Source organism: Erinaceus europaeus, chromosome 6, assembly GCF_950295315.1.
Source record: "Erinaceus europaeus chromosome 6, mEriEur2.1, whole genome shotgun sequence".
Classification (NCBI taxonomy): domain Eukaryota; kingdom Metazoa; phylum Chordata; class Mammalia; order Eulipotyphla; family Erinaceidae; genus Erinaceus; species Erinaceus europaeus.
This window is the reverse complement of record NC_080167.1, coordinates 17,131,240-17,153,722: the sequence shown is the minus strand read 5'-3', so window position 1 is coordinate 17,153,722 and position 22,483 is coordinate 17,131,240. Positions and strand designations below refer to the sequence as shown.

The 22,483-nt window shown below is 43.9% G+C and overlaps 1 protein-coding gene across 3 annotated transcripts in view; it reads right to left on the bottom strand.

Moving 5' to 3' along the window:
- Nucleotides 1-1,713: 1,713 nt before the first annotated feature.
- Nucleotides 1,714-22,483, bottom strand: part of ATP6V0A2 (ATPase H+ transporting V0 subunit a2) — a 56,837-nt gene continuing 36,067 nt past the window's right edge. For all 3 annotated transcript variants that reach the window (XM_060193247.1, XM_060193249.1, XM_060193248.1), the window contains 9 exons: nucleotides 21,633-21,820; nucleotides 21,448-21,538; nucleotides 16,512-16,630; nucleotides 15,325-15,535; nucleotides 13,858-13,977; nucleotides 10,997-11,116; nucleotides 9,701-9,818; nucleotides 7,315-7,486; nucleotides 1,714-4,653 (listed from right to left, as the gene is read on the bottom strand). In XM_060193247.1, the coding sequence (XP_060049230.1) occupies nucleotides 4,551-4,653; nucleotides 7,315-7,486; nucleotides 9,701-9,818; nucleotides 10,997-11,116; nucleotides 13,858-13,977; nucleotides 15,325-15,535; nucleotides 16,512-16,630; nucleotides 21,448-21,538; nucleotides 21,633-21,820 (1,242 nt within the window). In that variant the 3' untranslated portion in view covers nucleotides 1,714-4,550. The remainder of the gene's footprint in view (nucleotides 4,654-7,314; nucleotides 7,487-9,700; nucleotides 9,819-10,996; nucleotides 11,117-13,857; nucleotides 13,978-15,324; nucleotides 15,536-16,511; nucleotides 16,631-21,447; nucleotides 21,539-21,632; nucleotides 21,821-22,483) is intronic.

The following is a 22,483-nucleotide window of genomic DNA, read 5'->3' as shown; positions in this document are numbered from 1 at the left end:
TCTGGGACTGGGGATTTTCGACGAGTTCGTGTGCTATTTAAACAAAGATTGTCTATCTAACACGTGTGCTGGGGACCGGTCGCCTCGGGTGCCGCTCTGCCTGGCACTGGCCCGCGCCGGGTGAAGGTCCTGGGGTCTGACGCGGGCCACCAGGCTGCTGAGTCCGGGTGTCCATGAGCAGTGGGCCTGTGTGTCCGTCCCCTGTGCCCTGTCCTGCCCCCTCATCTGGCTTGGTGCTGCCCACCTTCCCTAAACACCCGCTAGGCTGGTCAGCCAGAGGGTTCTGGGCACAACATATTTAATTCTTTATTGTCACCAGGGTCGTCGCTGGCTCTCGGCGCCTGTAGCAATGCTCTGGGGCTCCTGGTGGCTTTTTGTTGCTGTTGTTCCTTTATTTCTTCTAACAGAAAACTGAAAGAGGGAGGGAGAGACAGAGAGAGAGAGACAGAGACGTATCTGCAGCACTGCTTCACAGCATTTGAAGTGTCAGCCCCTCCAAGTGGGGGCCGGGGGCTTGAACCCGGGTCCCTGCGCACTGTAACGTGTGTACACTCTACCGGGTGTGCCACCGCCAGGCCCCGCTGTCCTTATTTTTACTTAAACTTTTATGTGCCAATTGCCACCCCGTGCAATCTGCTGGGACGTCTGCCATGCTGCGAGGAGGACCCGTGTCCCGACGGCGGCCCGGGCGGCCCGTGTGGCGTCGCGTCCCTGTGGGCCGCGGGCGGCGTGGGGCCCGGCTTCCGGTGCCAAGATGGCGCTCGGCCGGGGCCGGTCACCGCAGGCCTGACCTTCCGGGTGGGCTGGGGGGCGGGACGGCGCTCGCAGGTGGAGGCGCCGGTCCTCCTCGGGCGCGCTCACCTGGGACCCGACACGCGGCCGGGAGCTACCCGGGAGCGCGCCGCCTGGCGCCGTGGAGCGGTGGCGGCGCGGCGTGTGAGGAGCCCCCCGCAGCCGCTCTGCGCATGCGCGGCTCCCAGCCCAGTGCCCGCGGGGCGGGCGGCTCACCCAGCTCCAGCTCCACCTCCTCGGACACCATCGTGCGGTAGAAGAAGAGCGTGGAGGCGCCCTCCTCGTCGCTGGTCTGGTTGAGGAAATGCAGAATGAGGTCTTCCGCCTCGCAGTCGTTGCGGTTCAGGAGCTCCTCGAAGACTTGCGGGTCGCTGAGGCCGAAGGCAGTGTAGATGCGGTCGCGCATCCACAGCACCCGCAGGTCGTCCATGGCGGCGCCGCCGCCGCTGCTCAGGGCTCAGCTGCGGAGAGGGCGTCCGTAGCAACGGCGCCCCTAGCAACAGGCGCCCGGGCAACGGCCGCGGAGGGCGCGGGGCGGCGCGGCGCCGGCGCTCGCGGGGGGACCCTGAGTCGCATGGGAGGGGCCGGGCGGGCCCCCAGTCGCCGGCCCACTCTGCGGCCCAGCAGCGGGGTGACAGCCCAGCCCGGACGAGGGGGTCCCCGCAGGAACTCCGACGGGAAGTGAACTCTGCCCAGCACCCACCCTCCACGGGCGCCCGGCTGATCTTTCAGCAAAGGAGGCCGGGGACAGCGGCCGGCGGCAAAGGCGGAGCTGGAGATGAAGCAGGAGGGCTGCCGCCTGAGTCCAGTTGCAAATCCATTGGGAAGAAAGCTTGAGAAGGGACATGTTCTTTCTGGCCTTGGAGATCTGGGAAGGCTTTTGAACACCGCCAGAGTATAATAAAGCAGAGCACGAACACCGCATTTTAAAAATATAAATTTATTTCCCATTAGTAAAAGAAAGGTCAGTGCTGATAGGAAGATGCAAGGTTTGCCATTTCATGCATTTGGGTAGCTCTGCCTTGTTCGCTGCCGTGTCCTCGTGTCCTCGCAGGGAGGCCTAAGCTGGTCCCCAGAAATAAGCCTTGTTGGCTTTTCCCATCAAGGAACGAGTGGAATGTTCTAAGTAATTCTTAGAATTCTAAACCAATGCAAAGCACTGAGAGTCTGGTCCTTGGCAAACTATTAGTCAAACAGCCTAATTTGTCATCCTTTTGAATTACACTTTTATATGCTTGCTGGAGATGTCTGATGCATACCAACAAACCTGGTTTTACAGTCTTAAGAAATGTGTTTTTAAAAGCAGACTGCAGAGCAGCCACACAGGTTGTTACCCAAAGTGAACTAGACCCTAAACTATGTAAACCTAGACTTCATAAGCATCAGAGGTTGCCTATGCACTATTCAGTGCCTTGTTAAAAGACTGCAGACTGAAAATGGAGCATGTTATTAAATACACATTCTTGAAGTGAGGGGGGGGGGTATGTCTGTCAAAGTCCTACAACCAAGAAAGTCACAGGACTCACCACTGTCCCTCCAGACACCTAAGTGCCCCTTAGCAGATCTTGACCCTGAGGATGCAGGGAAGGATCTGTCTGTCCCTTGCAGGATGCAATCAAGCCCCCTTTTACTAAAGAGATCCCTGGGGTTTCTATTTTAGGACTCCAGTAAGACAGAAAATGATGGCTACAAAGTGTGTCCATCATGGCATCTATTTTTAGGAAAACAAGCAGACATTTAAGCATTCTCTGGTTGTTCAGGGGAATGAAGGATGTCAAAAAACTGTCTTCATGAAAGTTCGACCAAAGTACTTAAAGCAAAACAAAGCAAGCATTCTGGTAACATAACACTAGAACCAATAGCTTAATGAAGAAATAAAATTTCCCCCTCATTTATTAAAACACAACACCAAACTATACTTCTAGAGTTTTTCTACAAAGGTTAAGATTTTTTTATATCTAGTTACATTCATATAATTATCACATAGTGAATTTCAATGGAGAAAAATGCTTCTTTACTATTCGATGCCCTGATAAGAGAGCTGTTAAAAGTAAAAAGTGGCTCCCAGAACAGTTGCTAGCAGGGCAGTAAAGAATTCCAGTAGATACTGTATGTGGGTCTCCTACTACATAGTGATAACTTGTGGGAAGCAATAGCTACAGGTGAGAAGCAAATCTGACATCGAACAGCATGATTTAGATCACCACTGATGGACAAACTTGACTCAAAGAGCAGAAAGTGTCAAAGGTTACATCAGCATCATTTATGTTTAGTATTTTAATATAGGGGATAGACATTGGTAAATCCAGATTGGCTTTGGGTAACGTCTATTATAGAGACAACATAGAATCTTTACTGCAGTTAAAAAGATTTAACAGTGGAGTCACAGTATGTCATATGATGTTCAGTTCATGCCTCTCCATAAATAGGCCTTGAAATTACCTGAAAAGATACATTTCAATTCAGTGCTGGGATAATACTGGCTTGCAGTAAGTGTCAAACTCTGCCACCTGCCAGGAAAAAGGACTATAGTGACAGGCCTTTTCGTGTGCATTACTCAAAGTATGAGAAAGTGAAAAATACTGTGAGTTTCTTTTTTAAACAGCTGTTTAAAGTTTAAACTAAAATATGAAACATGAACATAATTTACAAGAACATAGAACAGGTCATACTGTTTAAGACTGCCTCAAATTTATTCAAAACTAAATGCCAAGTGACTGGACGAGTTTAAGGATTCTAAACTAATGAATGATCTATCAGAATAGTTTTCAAATGATCTAGTTATTAAAATTTTAAATTACTTCTAAATGCCTTTGTCAATCAGACCTTTAGAATTAGTCTGAAAGTTAAAAAAAAAATTATGATTAGACTGTTCTCAAGGATAAGTACAATCAATTGAATGGTAAAATACCTTAATTTATATTGTTATAAAAATATACAAAATACTACTTTTTACCTTCTTTCACTCAGTACAAAAACACCTTTTGGTTTAGTAACATCAGCCAAGCTGGTCACTAAGTTCAAATTGTCCCTATATCATTAACAGTCACACTGGGTTTTAAGGCTCGGTATACAGTTTAGTTCTCTAAACATCCCATTACTGTAACTGGTATTATGCCAGGTAAGTCTTAAAAATATATATATATACATATATATATATGTACATATACACACACACACATAAGTGGGATAACCATTTCCTGTATGCCATTCTATCCCATCTCAATTATAAAATAAAACAAGATTGTAGAAACAACCCCCTACTTGTAATTCTAGATAGCAGATGATTGTTTTAAGTTTACATTCTGATGATCCATCATTAAGGTTTGTTAAACTAAATTTCAGCCGTTAGAAAATATTTTCTGGCAACTTCCAGTAACAGAATAACTTGTGGTTTTCTTTCTTTCTTTCTTTTTAATAAGATGAAAAAAATCAAATACCTAAGACCATTTTCAATTAGTCATTCAAATTTGATTTCTCTCCCCCAAGTCTATTTTTTTTAAAAAATAACTTTAAATGATTTTTGGCATTGATTTATATTTGCTCATCATAAAAACTGAAATTTATGTATCAGAAATTGGTAAACTTTACAAAATATTTAACATATGAGGAAGAGGTATATCTTACAGAAGCATTTGGTTATGTCATAAGGCAATCAATGAAGACAGAATTTTTCCTATCATACATCTGATGCAAGTGAAATTGTATAACATGATAATTCTTCACAAATCTGAAACTGGTTGGTTACAGCAATATGTTCATGCCAAGTCATCATTACTGAACTTTGATGCAAGTAGACTGAAGGAGAAAGGAACAAATTTGGTGCCTGCACCAACGTAGAATTTGTTCTGAAATTCTACCCTGAAAAAATAAAAAGTTATGTGTTAATGAGAAAGTGAAAATAACATTTCTTCAAGTATTTGATAATTAAGATAAAATTTAGAAATAAATAAAAAGGGGGGTCAGGCAGTAGCACAGTGGGTTAAGAGTACATGGCACAAAGCGCAAGGACCAGCAGATGGATCCCAGTTCGAGCCCCCGGCTCCCCACCTGTAGGGCAGTCGCTTCACAAGCGGTGAAGTGGGTCTGCAGGTGTCTATCTTTCTGTCCACCCTGTCTGTCTTCCCCTCCTCTCTCGATTTCTCTCTGTCTTATCCAACAACAAATGATACCAACAACAACAATAATGACCACAGCAAAGCTACAACAACAAGGGCAACAAAAGGGGGGTAAAAATGGCCTCCAGGAGCAGTGGATTCATGGTGCAGGCACTGAGCCCCAGCAATAACCCTGGAGGCAAAAACAAACAAATAAATAAATAAAAAGTTTTTGTACAAAAAGTGCCTTCATTTCATGAACACTCTTTGCACAAATATTTTTGCTTAGATAAAATCCTTAAGTCAGACCCTCTCTCTTCAGTGTGTCATTAAATGCTCACACATCATACCCAATCACACATGTAGCAAGAACCTCTCTCCCCCTCTCTAAAGTGGCTATACAACCAGGGAATCTGATTGGTACCATAAGACATTCAGAAATAAATGCAAAGTATTTTACAATAAGCAACCTGTCAGCCCCTGAATGAATTAAAAGTATGAATATATGTTAATTATTCAGCTAGTAAGCATAAACTTACTTTTACTAGTCAGTGGTAAGTAACAGTTCAGAAATGAGGGCTGGGAAGATAATAACATGGGGGCTGGGGAAATAATAGTTATACAAAAGATTCTTATGCCTGAGGCTCTGTCTGAAGTCCCAGGCTCAATCCCTGGCACCACCACAAGCCAGAGCTGGTCTTTTATCTTTCTCTTTCATGAAAAGTGAGCAAATAGGAGGCAGGCAGTGGTGCACTGGGTTAAGCACACATTGTACGGACCCATGCAAGGACCCCAGTTCAAGCCCCCCTGCAGAGGGGTTGCTTCACAAGCAGTGAAACAGCTCTGTATGTGTCCTTCTCAATTTCTCTGTCCTAGCCAAAACATATTAAAAAAAAAAAAAAAAAAGGCCACCAGGAGCAGTGGATTCATAGTGTTCATAGTGCTGGCACCAAGCCCGGGCAATAACCCTGGAGGCAAAAAAAAAAAAAAAAGCAAATAAATAGAATCAAAAAATGACTATCTGTCAACATTAATCCCCCAGGGGGCGGGCGGTAGTGCAGCGGGTCAGACACACATGGCACAAAGCGCAGGGACCGGCATAAGGATCCTGGCTCGAGCCCCCGGCTCCCCACCTGCAGGGGGGTTGCTTCACCAGAGGTGAAGCAGGTCTGCAGGTGTCTACTTTTCTCTCCCCCTCTCTGTCTTCCCCTCCTCTCTCCATTTCTCTCTGTCCTATCCAACAACGACGACATCAACAACAACCACAACGACGAAAAAACAACAAGGGCAACAAAAAGGGGGGGGGAGTCTCTAGGAGCAGTGGATTCATGGTGCAGGCACCGAGCCACAATGATAACCCTGGAGGCAAAAAAAAAAAAAAAATCCCCCAATAAAGAAATTTTTAAAAAAATTTTAAAGATAACTTTATGAAAAAATGAAAGAATGAAATGAAATGAAAATGAAATAAATGAAATGAAATGCAGGGACCGAGTGATGGCACACCTGACTGAGAGCACTGGCTACAGTGTGCAAGGACGCTAATTTAAGACCCTGGTCCCCACCTGCAAGGGGAAAGCTTCACAAATAGTTAAACAGTGCAGCAGGTCTTTCTCTTTCTCTTTCTCTCCCTCCCTCCCTTCTTCCCTCTCAATTTCTGTTTCTATCCAAAGTACATATGTATTTTTAAACAGTTTGTTCTGCTTTATATTTATTTATTCATTTTGCTGCCAGGGTTATCACTGGGGCTCGGTGCCTGCACTACAGATCCACTGCTCCTGGAGGCCATTTTTTCCCTTCGGTTGCCCTTGTTGTTTACCATTGTTGTTATTATTGTTATTGTTGTTATTGCTGTCGTTGTTAGACAGGACAGAGAGAAATCAAGAGGGGATGGGAAGACAGAGAGGGTGAGAAACAGAGAGACACATGCAGATCTGTTTCACCACTTATGAAGTGGCCCGCCCTGCAGGTGGGGGGCCGGGGGCTCGAACCGGGATCCTCACACTGGTCCTTGTGCTTTGCACCATGTGCCATGTGTGCTTAACCCGCAGCGCTACTGCCCAGCCCCAAAAATACATATATATATATATATATTTTTTAAGACTTTATTTATTTATTAATGAGAAATATAGGAGGAGAGAGAAAGAGCCAGACATCACTCTGGTACATGTGCTGTTGGGGATTAAACTCAGGACCTCATGCTTGAGAGTCTGATACTTTATCCATTGCGCCACCTCCTGGACCACAATACATGTATTTTTTAAAGACGAAATAAAAATCTAACACAGAAATCTATAGATTCCAGTATTAGGAAGGAAAGAACTAACCTAAATCAAACATTGTATTTTTGTGGAGGTTATATATACACACATATATATTTGGGATCAGGCCTTTTATATACCAGTTCCAAAGCTAAACTTCAACTCACCAATGGAGACGTATAGCGTGAAGAAATGCAGACAGCCCTTCCATGATCAGAAGGATGAAAATTGTCAGAACTGCAAAGAGAGCAATAACGGGCAGCAGCAGCAGGACCCCGTAAGTGGTGTCAACTCGGAGACCCACACGCATCAGCATGGCCCACAGGACATCAGATAATTCTGCAAAGAAATCATCCAGCACAGTGGACTTTGGCTTCCAGTCAGTGAGGCACTCCAACTAGCTGGTAGAACTGGGCTTCCTTCTGGCAGCTTTGAATGCCAGCTCCTAACAACGTAGGCAAGTACAAAATAAAAATGCAATCTGCTTTTCCTGTGAAAGTTTATCAGCACTTAGATCATCTCATATGCTGAGGAGCACCTGGCATTCCAGAAAAATCAGAGACAAAAAAGTGACTATTGAGGGGCCAGGTGGTGGCGCACCTGATTAAGTGCACACATTACAGTGCACAAGGACCCAGGTTCAAGCCTCTGGCCTCTTCCTCCCCCACCTCCATCTTTCCCTTCCCTCTCAGTTTCTGTCACTATCAAATAAATGAATGACCCCCCCCCCCCAATAAGTTGGTTTTTTAAAAAACCTACAACACTCTTAGTCAGGAACAGGAAAAGTTCTGAAACTATCCTGGAATTCCTTGACTTTTTTGTCAAGAGGCCAGAGAGAGAGCCCACTTGTCATGTACATGATCCATATTTGAACTTTGGCATCACATAGAATGTGAGGTACTGTGGCTTCTCTCTCTCTCTTGATCTCTTATTTATATCTGAATAAAACAATGAAAAAAAAAAGGTCCAGGAGCAGTGAAGTGGCATATGTGTGAGGCCCTGACTCCACCCCCTCCCCAAGTATATTTATTAATAAAAAGCAGGCCCCAATACAAAGATTCTGTTGCTGTCATTTAAAAACCCCATTGAGGGTAATTTGCAGTGTAAGCCCTCTTTTCCTGTAGCTGAAGCACCTGGATACAGAGAGAGCATCATTTCTAACACCTGACAGACTGTCACATTCATTTCTTTTCTTTTTTTTTTTTTTTTCCTCCAGGGTTATTTTTGGGCTCGGTGCCTGCACCATGAATCCACCGCTCCTGGAGGCCATTTTTTTCCCCCTTTTGTTGTCCTTGTTGCTGTACCCTCGCTGTGGTTATTATTATTGCCATTGTTGATGTTGTTCGTTGTTGGATAGGACAGAGAGAAATGGAGAGAGGAGGGGAAGACAGACAGGGGGAGAGAAAGACAGACACCTGCAGACCTGCTTCACTGCCTGTGAAGCAACTCCCCTGCAGGTGGGGAGCAGGGGGCTCAAACCAGTATCCTTACACTGGTCCTTGCACTTTGCGCCACATGTGCTTAACCCACTGTGCCATCGCCCGACCCCCTACATTCATTTCTAAGGCTGAATCAGCTTTCAGCATTGAGTCTTTTGCACCTTAACATCCGGAACTATGTCCTAGGCTTCCTGCCAGCATCCCCTCTCCCAGTGCCTTTGCTTCTCTGTTGTATCTGCTTCCCTCATTTGCTCAACCTGACTCACTGAGAGCTTCTGGCTCAGATATCCTCTCTCAAACAGCAGCCATGCCCACACTCAAAGAGCCAGCTCTTTCTTCTCTGGCTCCACATTCAGCTCACAATTCACTGCCAGTGTGAACACTCTGTTTTTCCTAGTTGCATTTCCACCTTTGTGCATCAATACCTTCTTTTGAGTATATTTCTGTAAAACGTCTTGGGGAGCTAGGCACTGCAACAGCACAGATACTGGAACCAGTCACCACAGACACCAAAGAGGGCAAATGTCTGGCCACATATCATGAAGTGCGGGTGTTACTTACAGAGTGCTCTGCCCACTGAAGAGCTCTCGGTGAAGCCCAGACTTTGTGAAAGCACTCACAACCATATACTATAGAAAGGGAAATGTGAACCATCTCGTTGGGGGACGGGTGCTATTGAACTTCACTGTGCATCATCAGAACTTTGCAAGGGGAGGACAGTCCCTAATCAAAGCTACGGATCTACACTGCTATAGGACTTCCTAGGCATCAACAGACATTCCCACTTAAGGAAGCAGGACTGAGTACAGTAACAACAATAACAAAAACCATAATGGCACTTGGCAGAGAGAGTGGAAGTATCTATGGCAGAGGATCCCAGGTCTTCCCATTTCTTGAAGCCCATGTCTCCATCATTTTTTCACAATACCCCTAGGCTAAAAGAAATACCCCAGAGATCTGTGTGTAAGTAGTTAAGTCCATACAGTATCAGTCCTAAATCACACAGTATCCCAAAGAGGTGCTGTGTTTCCCTCCAAAACTGAGATGCCCCCAGGCATCCAGGGTGGCACTGGTGTCAGGGAGTCAGCACAGAGTGGGAGCTGTACAAACTTACGGGCATGAGCCAAACTGAGGGCCCAGAGCCTCAGGTATGAAGCGGTGTTGGAGATGCATCCCAGACAGTACTCGATGGAGTGAATGGCTTGCGTCATTAGTATCTCCCCAAAGTTAAACTGAAAGAGAAATACAGCCTGTGTTAGATTCAATACACGACAATGAAGTCTCCCACACATGAAGAGTGGATTCCACTTTCAGGATTAAAATGAAAAGGCTGGCTTCTGGAATGTGATGAGAATACGCTGGAGGAGGAGAAAGAGTAGGTCAGAGATGTGAGTTCTATGCAAACTGCTGCAACCCCGCTCCCTACTCTCATTACCACCCCCTTCAATCTTAAGCTTCACAGTTTCTTTTTCTTTTTTTTTAAGAATTTACTTATTTATTAATGAGAAACAGGAGAGAGAGAAAGAACCAGACATCACTCTGGTACAGGTGCTGCCGGGGATTGAACTCAGGACCTCATGCTTGAGAGTCTAGTGCCTTAGCCACTGCCGCCACCTCCCGGACCACTAGCTTCACGGTTTCTTATAGTCAGCCCAGGCAGACTGGCCAGGCAAGTGATCTTAGGCAGGTCATCACAACACTTCCTTCATTCAGCTTTCTGGTCCTTCTGCCAGCCATGACATCACCTCCCCAGACAATAATTAGGATCCACCTGCATATCAGATTTCAGGCTCAGGCAAAAACAAACAAACAAACAAACAAAAAAAAAAACCACTAGTATAGCCACAAGCCCTTTGGAATATAACTAAAATATGCCTACCAGCTACCTACAAAATGGAGGGATCCCCAACTCTTCATCTGCACTATTCCAGCCTTTAGGTTCATGATTGGTCAACAATTTGTTTGGCTTTGTATGTTAACTCTCTTTTCAGCCACCAGGTTCCAGATGCTAGCATGATGCTAACCAGACTTCCCTGGACAGATAACCCCACCAATGTGTCCTGGAGCTCTGCTTCCCCAGAGCCCTTCTCCACTAAAGAAAGAAAAAGACAGGCTGGAAGTATGGATTGACCTGTCAACGCCCATGTTCAGCGGGGAAGCAATTACAGAAGCCAGACCTTCCACCTTCTGCATCCCACAATGACCTTGGGTCCATACTCCCAGAGGGATAAAGAATAGGAAAGCTGTCGGGAGGGGATGGGATACAGGTGGTGGGAACTGTGTGAAGTTGTACCTCTCTTATTCTATGGTTTAGTCAATGTTTCCTTTTTATAAATAAAAAATTAAATTAAAAAAAAAGAAAACGAAAACAGGGTTACTCATCTTGTCAGCAACAGAGACTGGCAAGTACCTCTTCACAGGTCATTTCTCGGCATCCATCGTCCATCTGTCGATTTCCCTCTTCGATATCTTGGCTTCCCAGCAAGGAGACTTCTTCTTCACTATCTTTCCTTATAAGTGTGTAGCCACTCTAATAGCAACCAAAAGAAGATATATGGTCAGTGGTTTTAAGAAATCATCAGGTGTGGCCCAGGAGGTGACGCAGTGGATAAAGCATTAGACTCTCAAGCACGTGGTCCTGAGTTCAATCCCCGATAGCACATGTGTCAGAAAGATGTCTGGTTCTTTCTCTCTCTCCTCCTATCTTTCTCATTAATAAATAAATAAATGTTAAAAAAAATCATCAGGCTGGGACATAGAACTCTGATGGTAAGAATGGTGTGGAATTATACCCATTATCTCCTAATTTTGTAAATCAGTATTAAATCACTAATAAAAAAAATACAGCAAGATTTAATACAATTTTTACAAAGTTAAAGTCAGTAATATTTTGATATAGTAATTAAACATAATTTTTGTCTTATTTCTCTTATGCAGCTCCTAAGATATGAGGGGCCCATATGTGCACCACACAGCCAAGCAGTCTTTCTAGCCCTATTTTCTAGTCCTTTTTTTTGAGAGCGTGAAGAGAGATACCACAGCACTGCTCCACCATTGATAGAGCTCCCATATGCCACCCGTAGTGCTCCCCTGTGGTGCTGAGGTTCAAAACCATAGCTGCAGGTACAGTAAGGCATCCACTCTATTGGGTAAAATGTCTCTCAGTCTCAGAATGTTTCCTTTGGCTTACTGTTTTTGATGAAATATATTTATATGTTGTTCCATGTAAGCACAACTACATTTTATTTTTAATCCCACAGGATTAAATCTGGTCTGCCACCTGTTTCTGTTTTGTACATAAAGTCTTATTGGGAAAAAAAAAAATCATCAGGCCATGACAAAACCAAAGTTAGAGCCTCTTGTTTTGGTTAACAACCCAGTTCTTTAGGAATAAGAAAAGTTCTCTATAAAGAAATGAGCATTTCATACACGCAAGGATGGTTATTTTCAAAAAAAAAAAAAAAGCAGAAAATCACAAGTGTTGATTAGGGTGTGGAGAAATGGGGGCTCTCGGGCACTATTAGTGAGAAAGAAAACAGGATGGCCGGCTGGCAGCCCCTCACAGTTTAAACACAGAATTGTCATGTGACCCAGCAAGTTCACTGCTGGGGATAAACCAAAACTGAGAGAAGGGAAGGCAAGAGGGAAGAAGGGAAGGCATACACCTGTTTAGAGCAGCAGTTTTCACAGTAGACAGAATGTGAACAGCACCAAAGTACCCAAAGATGGAAAAAGTGATAGGCAAAATTGGTCTAATAGGGACCAGGCCATGGCACACCTTGTTGAGCGTACATGTTAGAATGTACAAGGACCCCCTTCAAGCCCACGGTCCCCCCTTGCAGGCGAGGAAGCCTCATGAGTGCAGAAGTAATGCTATAGGTGTCCCTCTTTCTCTCTCCCTCTCTACCTGCCCCTTCCCTCTAGATTTCTCTCTCTATCCAGTGAAAAATAATAAATTTAAAAAATTAAAAATTAAATAAAAAAATTTGGTTTATCTGAATGAGGTACAATCCAGTCAGGAACAGTAATGTTAGTTGAGACAAGTCAGTTACAAAAGATAAAAACATCTGACCCCACTCAGATGAGGTATCTCTAAGCAGTCATACTCAGAGGCAAGAAGTAAAACAGTGGATGTCAAAGGAAGGGGACAGGGAGTTAGTGTCTAGTGGGACAATTTCAGTTTGGGATGATGAAAAGTTCTAGAGATGGTTTGTGGTGATGGTTGTACCATAATGTGAATGTACTCAATGCACTGAACTAACCAGGCACTCAGTGGTGGCACACCTGGTTGAGCACACGTTACAATGCGCAAGGACCCAGGTTTGAGTCCCCAATTCCCACCTACAGGGGGAAAGCTTCATGAGTGGTGAAGCAGTGCTGCAGGTGTCTCTCTGTCTCTCTTTCTCTCTATCCTACCCTTCCCTCTCAATTTCTGGCTGTCTCTATCCAATAAATAAAATAAAGATAATAATAAAATTTAAAAATAAATCCATTTGGACCCTCTAAGTAGCTCACTTGAATAATGTGCGGCTTTGGCATGTGCGTGACCCACTGGGAGGAAGCTTCAGTGCTGCGGCCTCTTTCACTCTCTGTCTATCTGAAAATATTATGCCTGAGCAGTGAAGCCCCAGTAATAATACTGATGATAATAATAATATAAATAAATAAAATAAAATTCAAAACTATACACACACAGCCTTTTTTTTTTTTTTTTTTTTTTTTACCAAAGCACTGTTCAGTGGCTTATGGTGGTGTTGGGGGGTTGAACCTAGGACTTTGGAACCTGAGGCCTGAAAGTCTCTTTGCATAACCATTATGCTATCTACCCTCCACCCTAGCCTCAATTTTTAAAAAAGAAGTGGTAAGTTAGATACACAGGAAAATAGTAGAAAATAAAGTTAACAAAATGGTAATGATGGTTATAATGGGTGGTAGAACTTCAAGGCACTGGTTTTCTATAACTTTCCACACTGTCTAAATTATGTCATTGAAATTTTAAAAGCACTTTAAAGAAAAACAAGTCACCAAGAGACAAATTTAAGGGAGAAAGACTCTGATTACAAGTTTTACTGAGGGGTCTGATTTAAATCCCTGGCTGTGTGTGTTCCTCCCTCCCAGTGGACCCTGGTTCCATGTCCAGATGCAGCAGGCTCTCTGCAGAAGCATCTGTGAGACAGACAGCATCAGTTTCTGAAGAACTGAAGTCTTCACTTGTCTAATCCTTTGGAACTGGAAACAGACTAAGCTTACTGCCTGTAGGTGCCTACTTACCCTGCTGACGCCAAAGCAACTGCGTCCGTTGTGCAGCCACCACAGGAAGAGCGGCTTGCCCAGGAAGAGAACAGGAACGGACAAGGCTGTGATCACCAGCAGCAGCCGCTGGACGTGCTCCTAGAGATACAAAAGGGGAGGAGTCAGGGAAAAACGCAAAGGTGCCGGCAGTGTCACTGGTGTGCTTCAGTCAACTACTGAAAGTCAAGTGCAACAGGCCTTTCGCCACAAGGAAGGTGAGGTAGGTGCCCATGAATCTTCTCCTAAATTCTTTGGTGAATTCTGGAATTGATGATTAATGTAATAGTGGAGTAATAAAATACCATTTTGCTTTGACCAGTAAAGAATTTCTAGAAAAATTCTAAATAGACTCAATTTCAAGCTCATAATTTTTTAAAATTTTATTTATTGATTCATGAGAAATGATAGGAGAGAGAGAAAGAACCAGACATCCCTCTGGTACATGCGCTGCCAGGGACTGAACTCAGGACCTGATGCTTGAGAGTCCAATGCTTTATCCACTGCAATACCTCCCGGACCACCAAGTTCGTAATTTTCTAAAAATACTTTGTGTGAAAGGGGAACACAAATATGAGCTTTTTGTTGTTGTTCTGTTTTTTTGTTTGCTTCTTTGGTTGGCTGGTTGGTGTTTTTGTCTCCAGGGTTATTGCTGGGGCTCAGTGCCAGCACTATGAATCCATTGCTCCTGGAGACCATTTTTTCCCATTTTATTGGGTAGGTCAGAGAGTAATTGAGAGGGGAGGAAGATAGAGAGAGGGAGAGAGACACACACCCGAATACCTGCTTCACATCCCCCCTGCAGGTGGGAAGCTGGAGCTCAAACCTGGATCTTTGTGTGTCCTTGTATAACCAGGCATGCCACCACCTGGCCCCATTTTTTTCTTTATTGTTACTATTTGAGGAAGGTGAGCTTGCAGCAAATGGACTTCTATTTTTTTTTAATTATCTTTATTTATTTATTGGGTAGACAGCCAGAAATCAAGAAGGAAAGGGGAGATAGAGAGGGAGGAAGACAGAGAGACGATGTGACACTGCTTCACCACTTGCAAAGCTTCCCCTGTAAGTGGGGGCCAGAGGCTTTGAATCAGAGTCCTTGAGCATTGCAACATTTGCATTCAACCAGGTGCGCCACCATCTGGCCCCTGGACTTACTTTTACACATTAAAAATAGGGAAACAATTCAAAGCAAAACTAGGAATATACTTTATTCCCACCACTTTTGACAGCTACTGTATGGTAACAAGTCTGGATGGCATGGCCTGACCAGAGCCCCAGGTCTGGGTACTAACAGAACCAGCTCCCTTGTGTGATAACACACAGAAACAGAAAGGCACCTGCTTATCTGGCAGGCCTTTGGAAAGTACCTTTCATCAAGCCACTGAGCAAAACAAAAGGGCTTTAAAGGGACTTCTTAAGCTTACAAGAGTGGAAAAGAAGGTTACTTACCTGCCCTGTGTAGAGACCTTTTGTTTCACTCGCCGGGAATAAAAACATATTAATAAACTCAATGAGAATGCTAGGAGCAACTCTGGATGTTTCTGCCGAAAAAACCAGCCACTTATAAATAATCATAAATATAAGGTATCCAAAGATGCAGAGCATGAAGAGGAGTTCTGGGATGGAAACCAAGTAAATATTGAACTTCTTCCTGAAATGTCTAGAGGGGGGAAAGAACGTATTTTACCAATGCACAAAAAGATTAGGCTAAGATAAAAGGAGCAAATTCACCTTAAATTCTTTGGGTCATTTGTCTTATTCCCTTTTGTTGCCCTTGTTGTTTTATTGTTGTAGTTATTATTGATGTCGTCCTTGTTGGACAGGACAGAGAGAAATGGAGAGAGGAGGGGAAGACAGAGGGGGAGAGAAAGATAGACACCTTATGATGAGTCAGATGATGATTCAGAAACTATTACAAAGAGGTAGGAGGACAGGAAAAGTGACTGGTGTTTCATTATCCGAGCCAGTCCAAGAAAAAAAGACACAGTCTCTCACTCTTTGTAGACTAGCGCTAATCAAAGAGCTGGGTGAGAGCTCATCTGGTAAACACTTTGCCGTGGTGATCACAGCTCAAGCCCCTGGCTACCTGATGGGAGCACCATATAAAGGGGAAGCCTCAGACAGTGGAGCAGTGCTTTCTCTCCTGTCTCTCTCTCCTGTGTGTGTCTCTCTCTCTCTCTTTCTTCCTCTCTCTGGAGTAATAAGCAAAACAAAAAAGAGTTCACAAGAACAGTGATATTGTGCAGGTACAAAGCCCCAGAACAAGCAAGCAAGCAAGCAAGCAAACAACAACAAAAACAAACTTATGAAATAGAAAATGTGGCAAAAACCACTTCTGTACATAAACACAAATTTTGATATTCTGCATATCTCCCTCACTCAAATGTTAAGTTCCATATGGGTAAAGTATCTCTGTCTTCCATGCTCAATCCCTAGAGCTGAGGACAGTAAATACTTGTGGAATTAATGATAAAGAAACCACTGAAATTGCCCAACACTGTATCATCAACTCAGACTCATGTCATATAACACACCACCATCTTGGCTGACTTTGCACCTATGAAAGCAGACCAGCATCAAGAAGCAAACTTTAAGAAACACCAAACAATTTGCAAAATTTTTTTAATTGTACTTACAAATGGTTAAAGATCCCCAGGACAACTCCAAAAGTCATATGAATGATTCCTAAAATCACAGACATTTTCATTTTGAAAGAGTTCAGGAAAGTGAGGCGATTTGTAGCCAAGTTCCAGATCTAAAGACAAAGCAAAAAAGATAACTCTAACTTTCTTCATCTGCAGGTGAGTCAGGAGAAAACAACTCTCTTAAATCCAAAGGCAACTGTAAATTTAAGAAGAAACCAACATTCAGACTTTCCTTAATGTCTTCAACCTGAGAATCACTCAATTTCTTAAAGCAGGCTAATTATTAAAAAAAAAAAAAAAAAAAAAAAAAAGACAACTCCATCTTTAATAGAAGTCTGAAGAGCACTAAAAGAAACAATATGACATTTACAGATATATACCTGGGCAATCTTAGTTATAAGAAAAACAAGGGAGTCAGGCTGTAGCGCAGCAGGTTAAGTGCAGGTGGCTCAAAGCACAAGGACCGACATAAGGATCCCGGTTCGAGCCCCGACTCCCCACCTACAGGGGAGTTGCTTCACAGGCGGTGAAGCAGGTCTGCAGGTGTCTATCTTTCTCTCCTCCTCTCTGTCTTCCCCTCCCTCTCTCCATTTCTCTCTGTCCTATCCAACAACGACAACAACAATAATAACTACAACAATAAAAAAAAAAAAACAGCAAGGGCAACAAAAGGGAATAAATAAAATAAAATAAATATTAAAAAAAAGAAAAAGAAAAACAAGAGAAGAATATAATCAATTCAAGGGAACAGAAGGCTCCGTCTGGGGGACACAGAAGGATACCAGAAGGGGGACACTCTTGGATGCAGGGGGCTCTTGAATCCTGGCCAAGGGATATCCAAGCATGTCAAATACACACTCTTGTCTAAATATTTTACAATTAAGTTTAGCTTCATCAATAATAGATGGAAAGCAGAAATATAGTCTGTGGATAAACTGTGCTGTCACAGCTGCTACACAGGAACTCCCAGGGCAGCCCTGATCTCATGCCCTGCCAAGTCCCACTACTGATTACCTACTATTTATTTATTTATTTTTTAATTTTTTTATATTTATTTTTATTTATTTATTCCCTTTTGTTGCCCTTGTTGTTTTATTGTTGTAGTTATTATTGATGTCGTCCTTGTTGGACAGGACAGAGAGAAATGGAGAGAGGAGGGGAAGACAGAGGGGGAGAGAAAGATAGACACCTGCAGACCTGCTTCACCGCCTGTGAAGCGACTCCCCTGCAGGTGGGGAGCCGGGGTTCGAACCGGGATCCTTATGCCGGTCCTTGTGCTTATTTATTTATTTTTGCCTCCAAGGTTATCACTGGTGCTTGGTGCTAGCACTATGAATTCACTGCTCCTGCAGAATCCCCCTTTTTAAATACAAAGGACACAGAGAAATTGAGATGGGAGGGGGAGATAGAGAAAGACCTGCAGACCTGCTCCACCACTTGTGAAGTTTTCCCCCTGCAGGTGGGGAGCAGGGGCTTGAACCTGGGTCACTGCACAGTTGATTACCTCTAAATAAATAAATAAATAACCCAAAGTGGAGCAGTGGATGAGTGTTGGATTCTCTCTTAGGAGGTCCTGAGTTAGATCCTCAGCAACATGTGCCAGAGTGATGATCTGATTCTGTGTCTCTTCTTTCACTAATAAACAAATCTTAAAAAGAAAAAAAGAAAGAAGGAAGGAAGAAAGGAAAAAAGAAAGAAAGGAAAAAAGAAAGAAAGGAAAAAAGAAAGAAAGGAAGGAAGGAAGGAAAAAAGAGAGAAAGAAAGGAATAAAGAAAAGAGAAAGTTGAGGAGAAAGGGGGAGTCGGGTGGTAGCGCAGTGGGTTAAGCGTACGTGGCACAAAGCGCCAAGGACCAGTGTAAAGATCCCGGTTCAAGCCCCCGGTTCCCCACCTGCAGGGGAGTCACTTCACAGGTGGTGAGGCAGGTCTGCAGGTGTCTGTCTTTCTCTCCCCTCTCTGTCTTCTCTGCCTCTCTCCATTTCCCTCTGTCCTATCTAACAACAATGATGACATCAATAATAATAATGACTACAACAACAATAAAAAAAACAACAAGGGCAACGAAAGGGAATAAATAAATAAATATTTTTTTAAAAAGTTGAGAAAGGAAGTAAAGAAAAAAGAAAGAAATGGAGGGAGGGAGGAAGGAAGGAGTGGAGGAAGGGAAGCTTAGGAGTCCTTCCTTCAGGGTAGTTTAAAAAACAAAACCAAACACTGGGGCAGAAAGAATCATCCTTTTCAAGTGAAAATAAGAGTTTAGAATGATATAGTAGGGCTGGGAAGTAGGCAAGAGGCAGACCCTTATATTTAATATATATATTACATATATATTTTTTTTTTAATATTTATTTTATTTATTTATTCCCTTTTGTTGCCCTTGTTGTTTTATTGTTGTAGTTATTATTGTTGTTGTCATTGTTGGATAGGACAGAGAGAAATGGAGAGAGGGAGGGAAGACAGAGAGGAGGAGAGAAAGATAGACACCTGCAGACCTGCTTCACCGCCTGTGAAGCGACTCCCCTGCAGGTGGGGAGCCGGGGTTCGAACCGGGATCCTTATGCCGGTCCTTGTGCTTTGCGCCACCTGCACTTAACCCGCTGCGCTACAGCCCGACTCCCTACATATATATATATATTATATTTAATATTTTTAGAGACAAAGAGACAGAAAGAGTGAAAGAAACCACAGTACTGAAATTTCCTTCCATGCAAATGGTGAGGGGCAGGCTCACACCTGGGTCACACACACGGCCAAGCACCAATGGTCCTGAGGAAGTGAGGAGGGAAGAACAGGATGGGAAGAGAAGGAAAAAATGCGCCAAGATGGAAACCTACCAAAGGTGTAAATCAAAATGTCAAAGATGTAACTCTCAGAACACTAAGTTAAAAACAAAAAAACAAAACGCTGAGGCCAGAGAGGCATCTCACTGGGTAAAGCATATGCCCTGCCACGCATGGCCCAGACTTGAGCCCCAACACCACATGGGAGGTGCTATGGCACCAGAGGAAGCTTCAGTGCTGTGGTTATCCTCTCTGTTAACTCTGTCTTGCTCTCTATCTGAACGAAAAACTATTGGGGGCTGGGCGGTAGTGCAGTGGGTTAAGTGCATGTGGCGCTAAGCCCAAGGGCCGGCATAAGGGTCCCGGTTCGAGCCGCCAGCTCTCCACCCACAGTGGGATAGCTTCACAGACAGTGAAGCAGGTCTTCAAGTGTCTTTCTTTCTCCTCCCTCTGTCTTCCCATCCTCTCTCGATTTCTCTCTGTCTTATCCAACAACAGCAATAACAATAACAACAACGATAAACAAGGGCAACAAAAGAAAAAAATAGCCTCCAGGAGCAGTGGATTCATAGTGCAGGCACCGAGCCCCCTCGATAACCCTGGAGGGAAAAAAAGAAATAGAGAGAGAGAGAGAGAGAGGGGGGGGGGGGGAAAGAAAGAAAGAAAGAAAGAAAGAAAGAAAGAAAGAAAGAAAGAAAGAAGGAAAGAAAGGAAGACCAGAGTGGTAAAATCATGCATGCATGAGACACTGGCTCAAAAAAAAAGGGGGGTGGTGAGGTGGTGGAGTACCTGGTTAAGCACTCACACTACAATGTGCAAGGACCCAGGTTCAAGGCCCTGTAGGAGAAAAATGTCATGAGTGGTGAAGTAGGGCTGCAGGTGTCTCTCTTTCTCCCTCCCTATCTCCTCCTCACCTCTCAATTTCTGTCTCTATCCAATAATAAATGCATATTAAAAGAAAGAGAGAGAGAGAAAGAGAGAAGCTGGGTATAGATCTAGCTTTAAGGTACACAGGGTGAGAAAAGAAACGTAAATCTGTACATTCATTAAGAAGCTTTGGAAGCAGACACAGGAACTGTAACAGTGGCTCCTGGGGGCTGCGGAGGAGAAGGTGAGAAGACTGGAAGCTGAGTAAGTCAAGCCAGGAGGAAGCCTGTGCATGAATTTTCTATGCATGTAAAGTATACGCCTGAATTTACTTTTGAACTATATGGGTGCAAGGCTTTTACAAGGAAAACAAAGAGAAAGCAAAACTACATCCCAACTTAGCCCGCCCACCCACTTCTCCCCTCCAAAAGAAAACCCAAAAATAATCTTTCTTCTTCAGAGCCTTTATTTAGAAATAGTTCTTTCATTTATTTATTTTTTATTATCTTTATTTATTGGATAGAGAAAGCCAGAAATCAAGAGGGAAGGGGGTGATAAAGAGATAAAGAGACAGAGAGACACCTGCAGGCCTGCTTCACCATTCGTGAAACTTTCCCCCTGCAAGTGGGGACTGGGGGCTCGAACCCGGGTCCTTGTGCATTGTAATACGTGCACTCAACCAGGTGTGCCACCACCCAGCCCCAAAGTAGTTCTTCTTTAAAGCAAGGCTACACATGACTGGAGAATCTGGTTCCAGAGTGCTATTCTTTATGGAAATAGGTGGAAAAGGTCTTGCCAGTTTCTAATTATAAAAGACTTACCTCAACCACATTCAATTATACAGATTATGTTGAGAGACAATAGTAAACAGAACTAAGCAGATTTGGAGAGCTCAGATTTAAGAAATGCTAGTCTTTTTCATTCTTTTTTTTTTTTTAATTGTTCAAAATAACATGCCTCCAGACCAATTTTGAAAGGGTTTCTAGGTTTCTCTTCAAGGATGAAGTTCTTCAGGTAGACAGTCTTGAGAAACGTTACCTCATGGGCCAGCCTGAACCCACTGGGGCAGACATTGGTGGCGCAAATGCAGAACTCAGCTTCTTCCATGACCAATTCGATTCTAAAGGACAGAGTCACTGACATGCCAGCAGAATGCTCCAGAGCACTGCTTCCCATGTATGACCATGTGAACAGTATAAATGGTCTACAAAGCCGCTGTCACGGTTAAAACAAAGTGGCCTCAAAGAGGAGCCCAAGATATAAGGGGAAAACTATACTCACAGGATCGATCCCCAGGGGATATGGGCCTTGGAACACTCCAGGAATGCTCGGGTCCAACTGCAGGACCTTGTTGTGCCTGACAACGCTGTCACTGTCACAAAAGCAGAGGGGGAAAGCAGGCTTACTGTGAGGAGCAGATGGGCATCTCAGAGAAGCTAAAAGCCAAGGGAGAGAAGGATGCTTACTTCCACAGCACCATTTCCTTCTGCTCCCCCAGAGAGTGACTTGAGCTGTACATGGCAGACACATTCCACCCAGAGCCAAAGAGGTTGACAGACTTGGAGAAACAGTCATTGTAGATGAGGCCCGTGTACACGGAGAACAAGCCCATCAGCAGGAGGATGTATCGGCCATTGAAGAACATGCGCATGATCTAAGAAAATCGAGAAGACCCCCTTGAAAATGTATTCCCGTTGGGCCAGGTGGTGGCACACCTGGTTAAGCGCACATATTACAATGCACAAGGAACAGGGTCCAAGTCCCCAGTCCTGCCTGCAGGGGGAAAGCTTTGCGAGTGGTGAAGCTGTGTTGCAGGTGTCTCTCTGTCTCCCTCTGTACTTCCCCCTCCCCTCATGATTTCTGGCTATCTCTAACCAATAAATAAAGATCATTTTTAAAAAAGAAGAAAAAAGAAAAATGTATTCCTGTGATCAGCCTTAGTCAGGGAGCCCTTTTTTTTTTTCTCTTTTCTTTTTGTTTTAATTGGGAGCATAAATCATTTACAGTCAACAGTAAATACAGTTGTTGGTCCACGTATAACATTTCTCAGTTTTTTGCAAAGCACTCTAACCCCCCACCTAGGTCCTCCTCCACTATCATGCACCAGAACCTGAAAGCCTACCCCCGGCCCCAGAATCCTTTACTTTGGTTCAACACACCAAACCCACTCCAGATTCTGCTTTGTGTTTTCCCTTCTGTTCTTATTTCTCAACTTCGTCTAGGAGTGAGACCATCCCATACTCATCCTTCTCTTTCCGGCTTATCTCACTTAACATCATTCCTTCAGTCTTCAAGGTGCCTTCTCAGCCACTCCTCT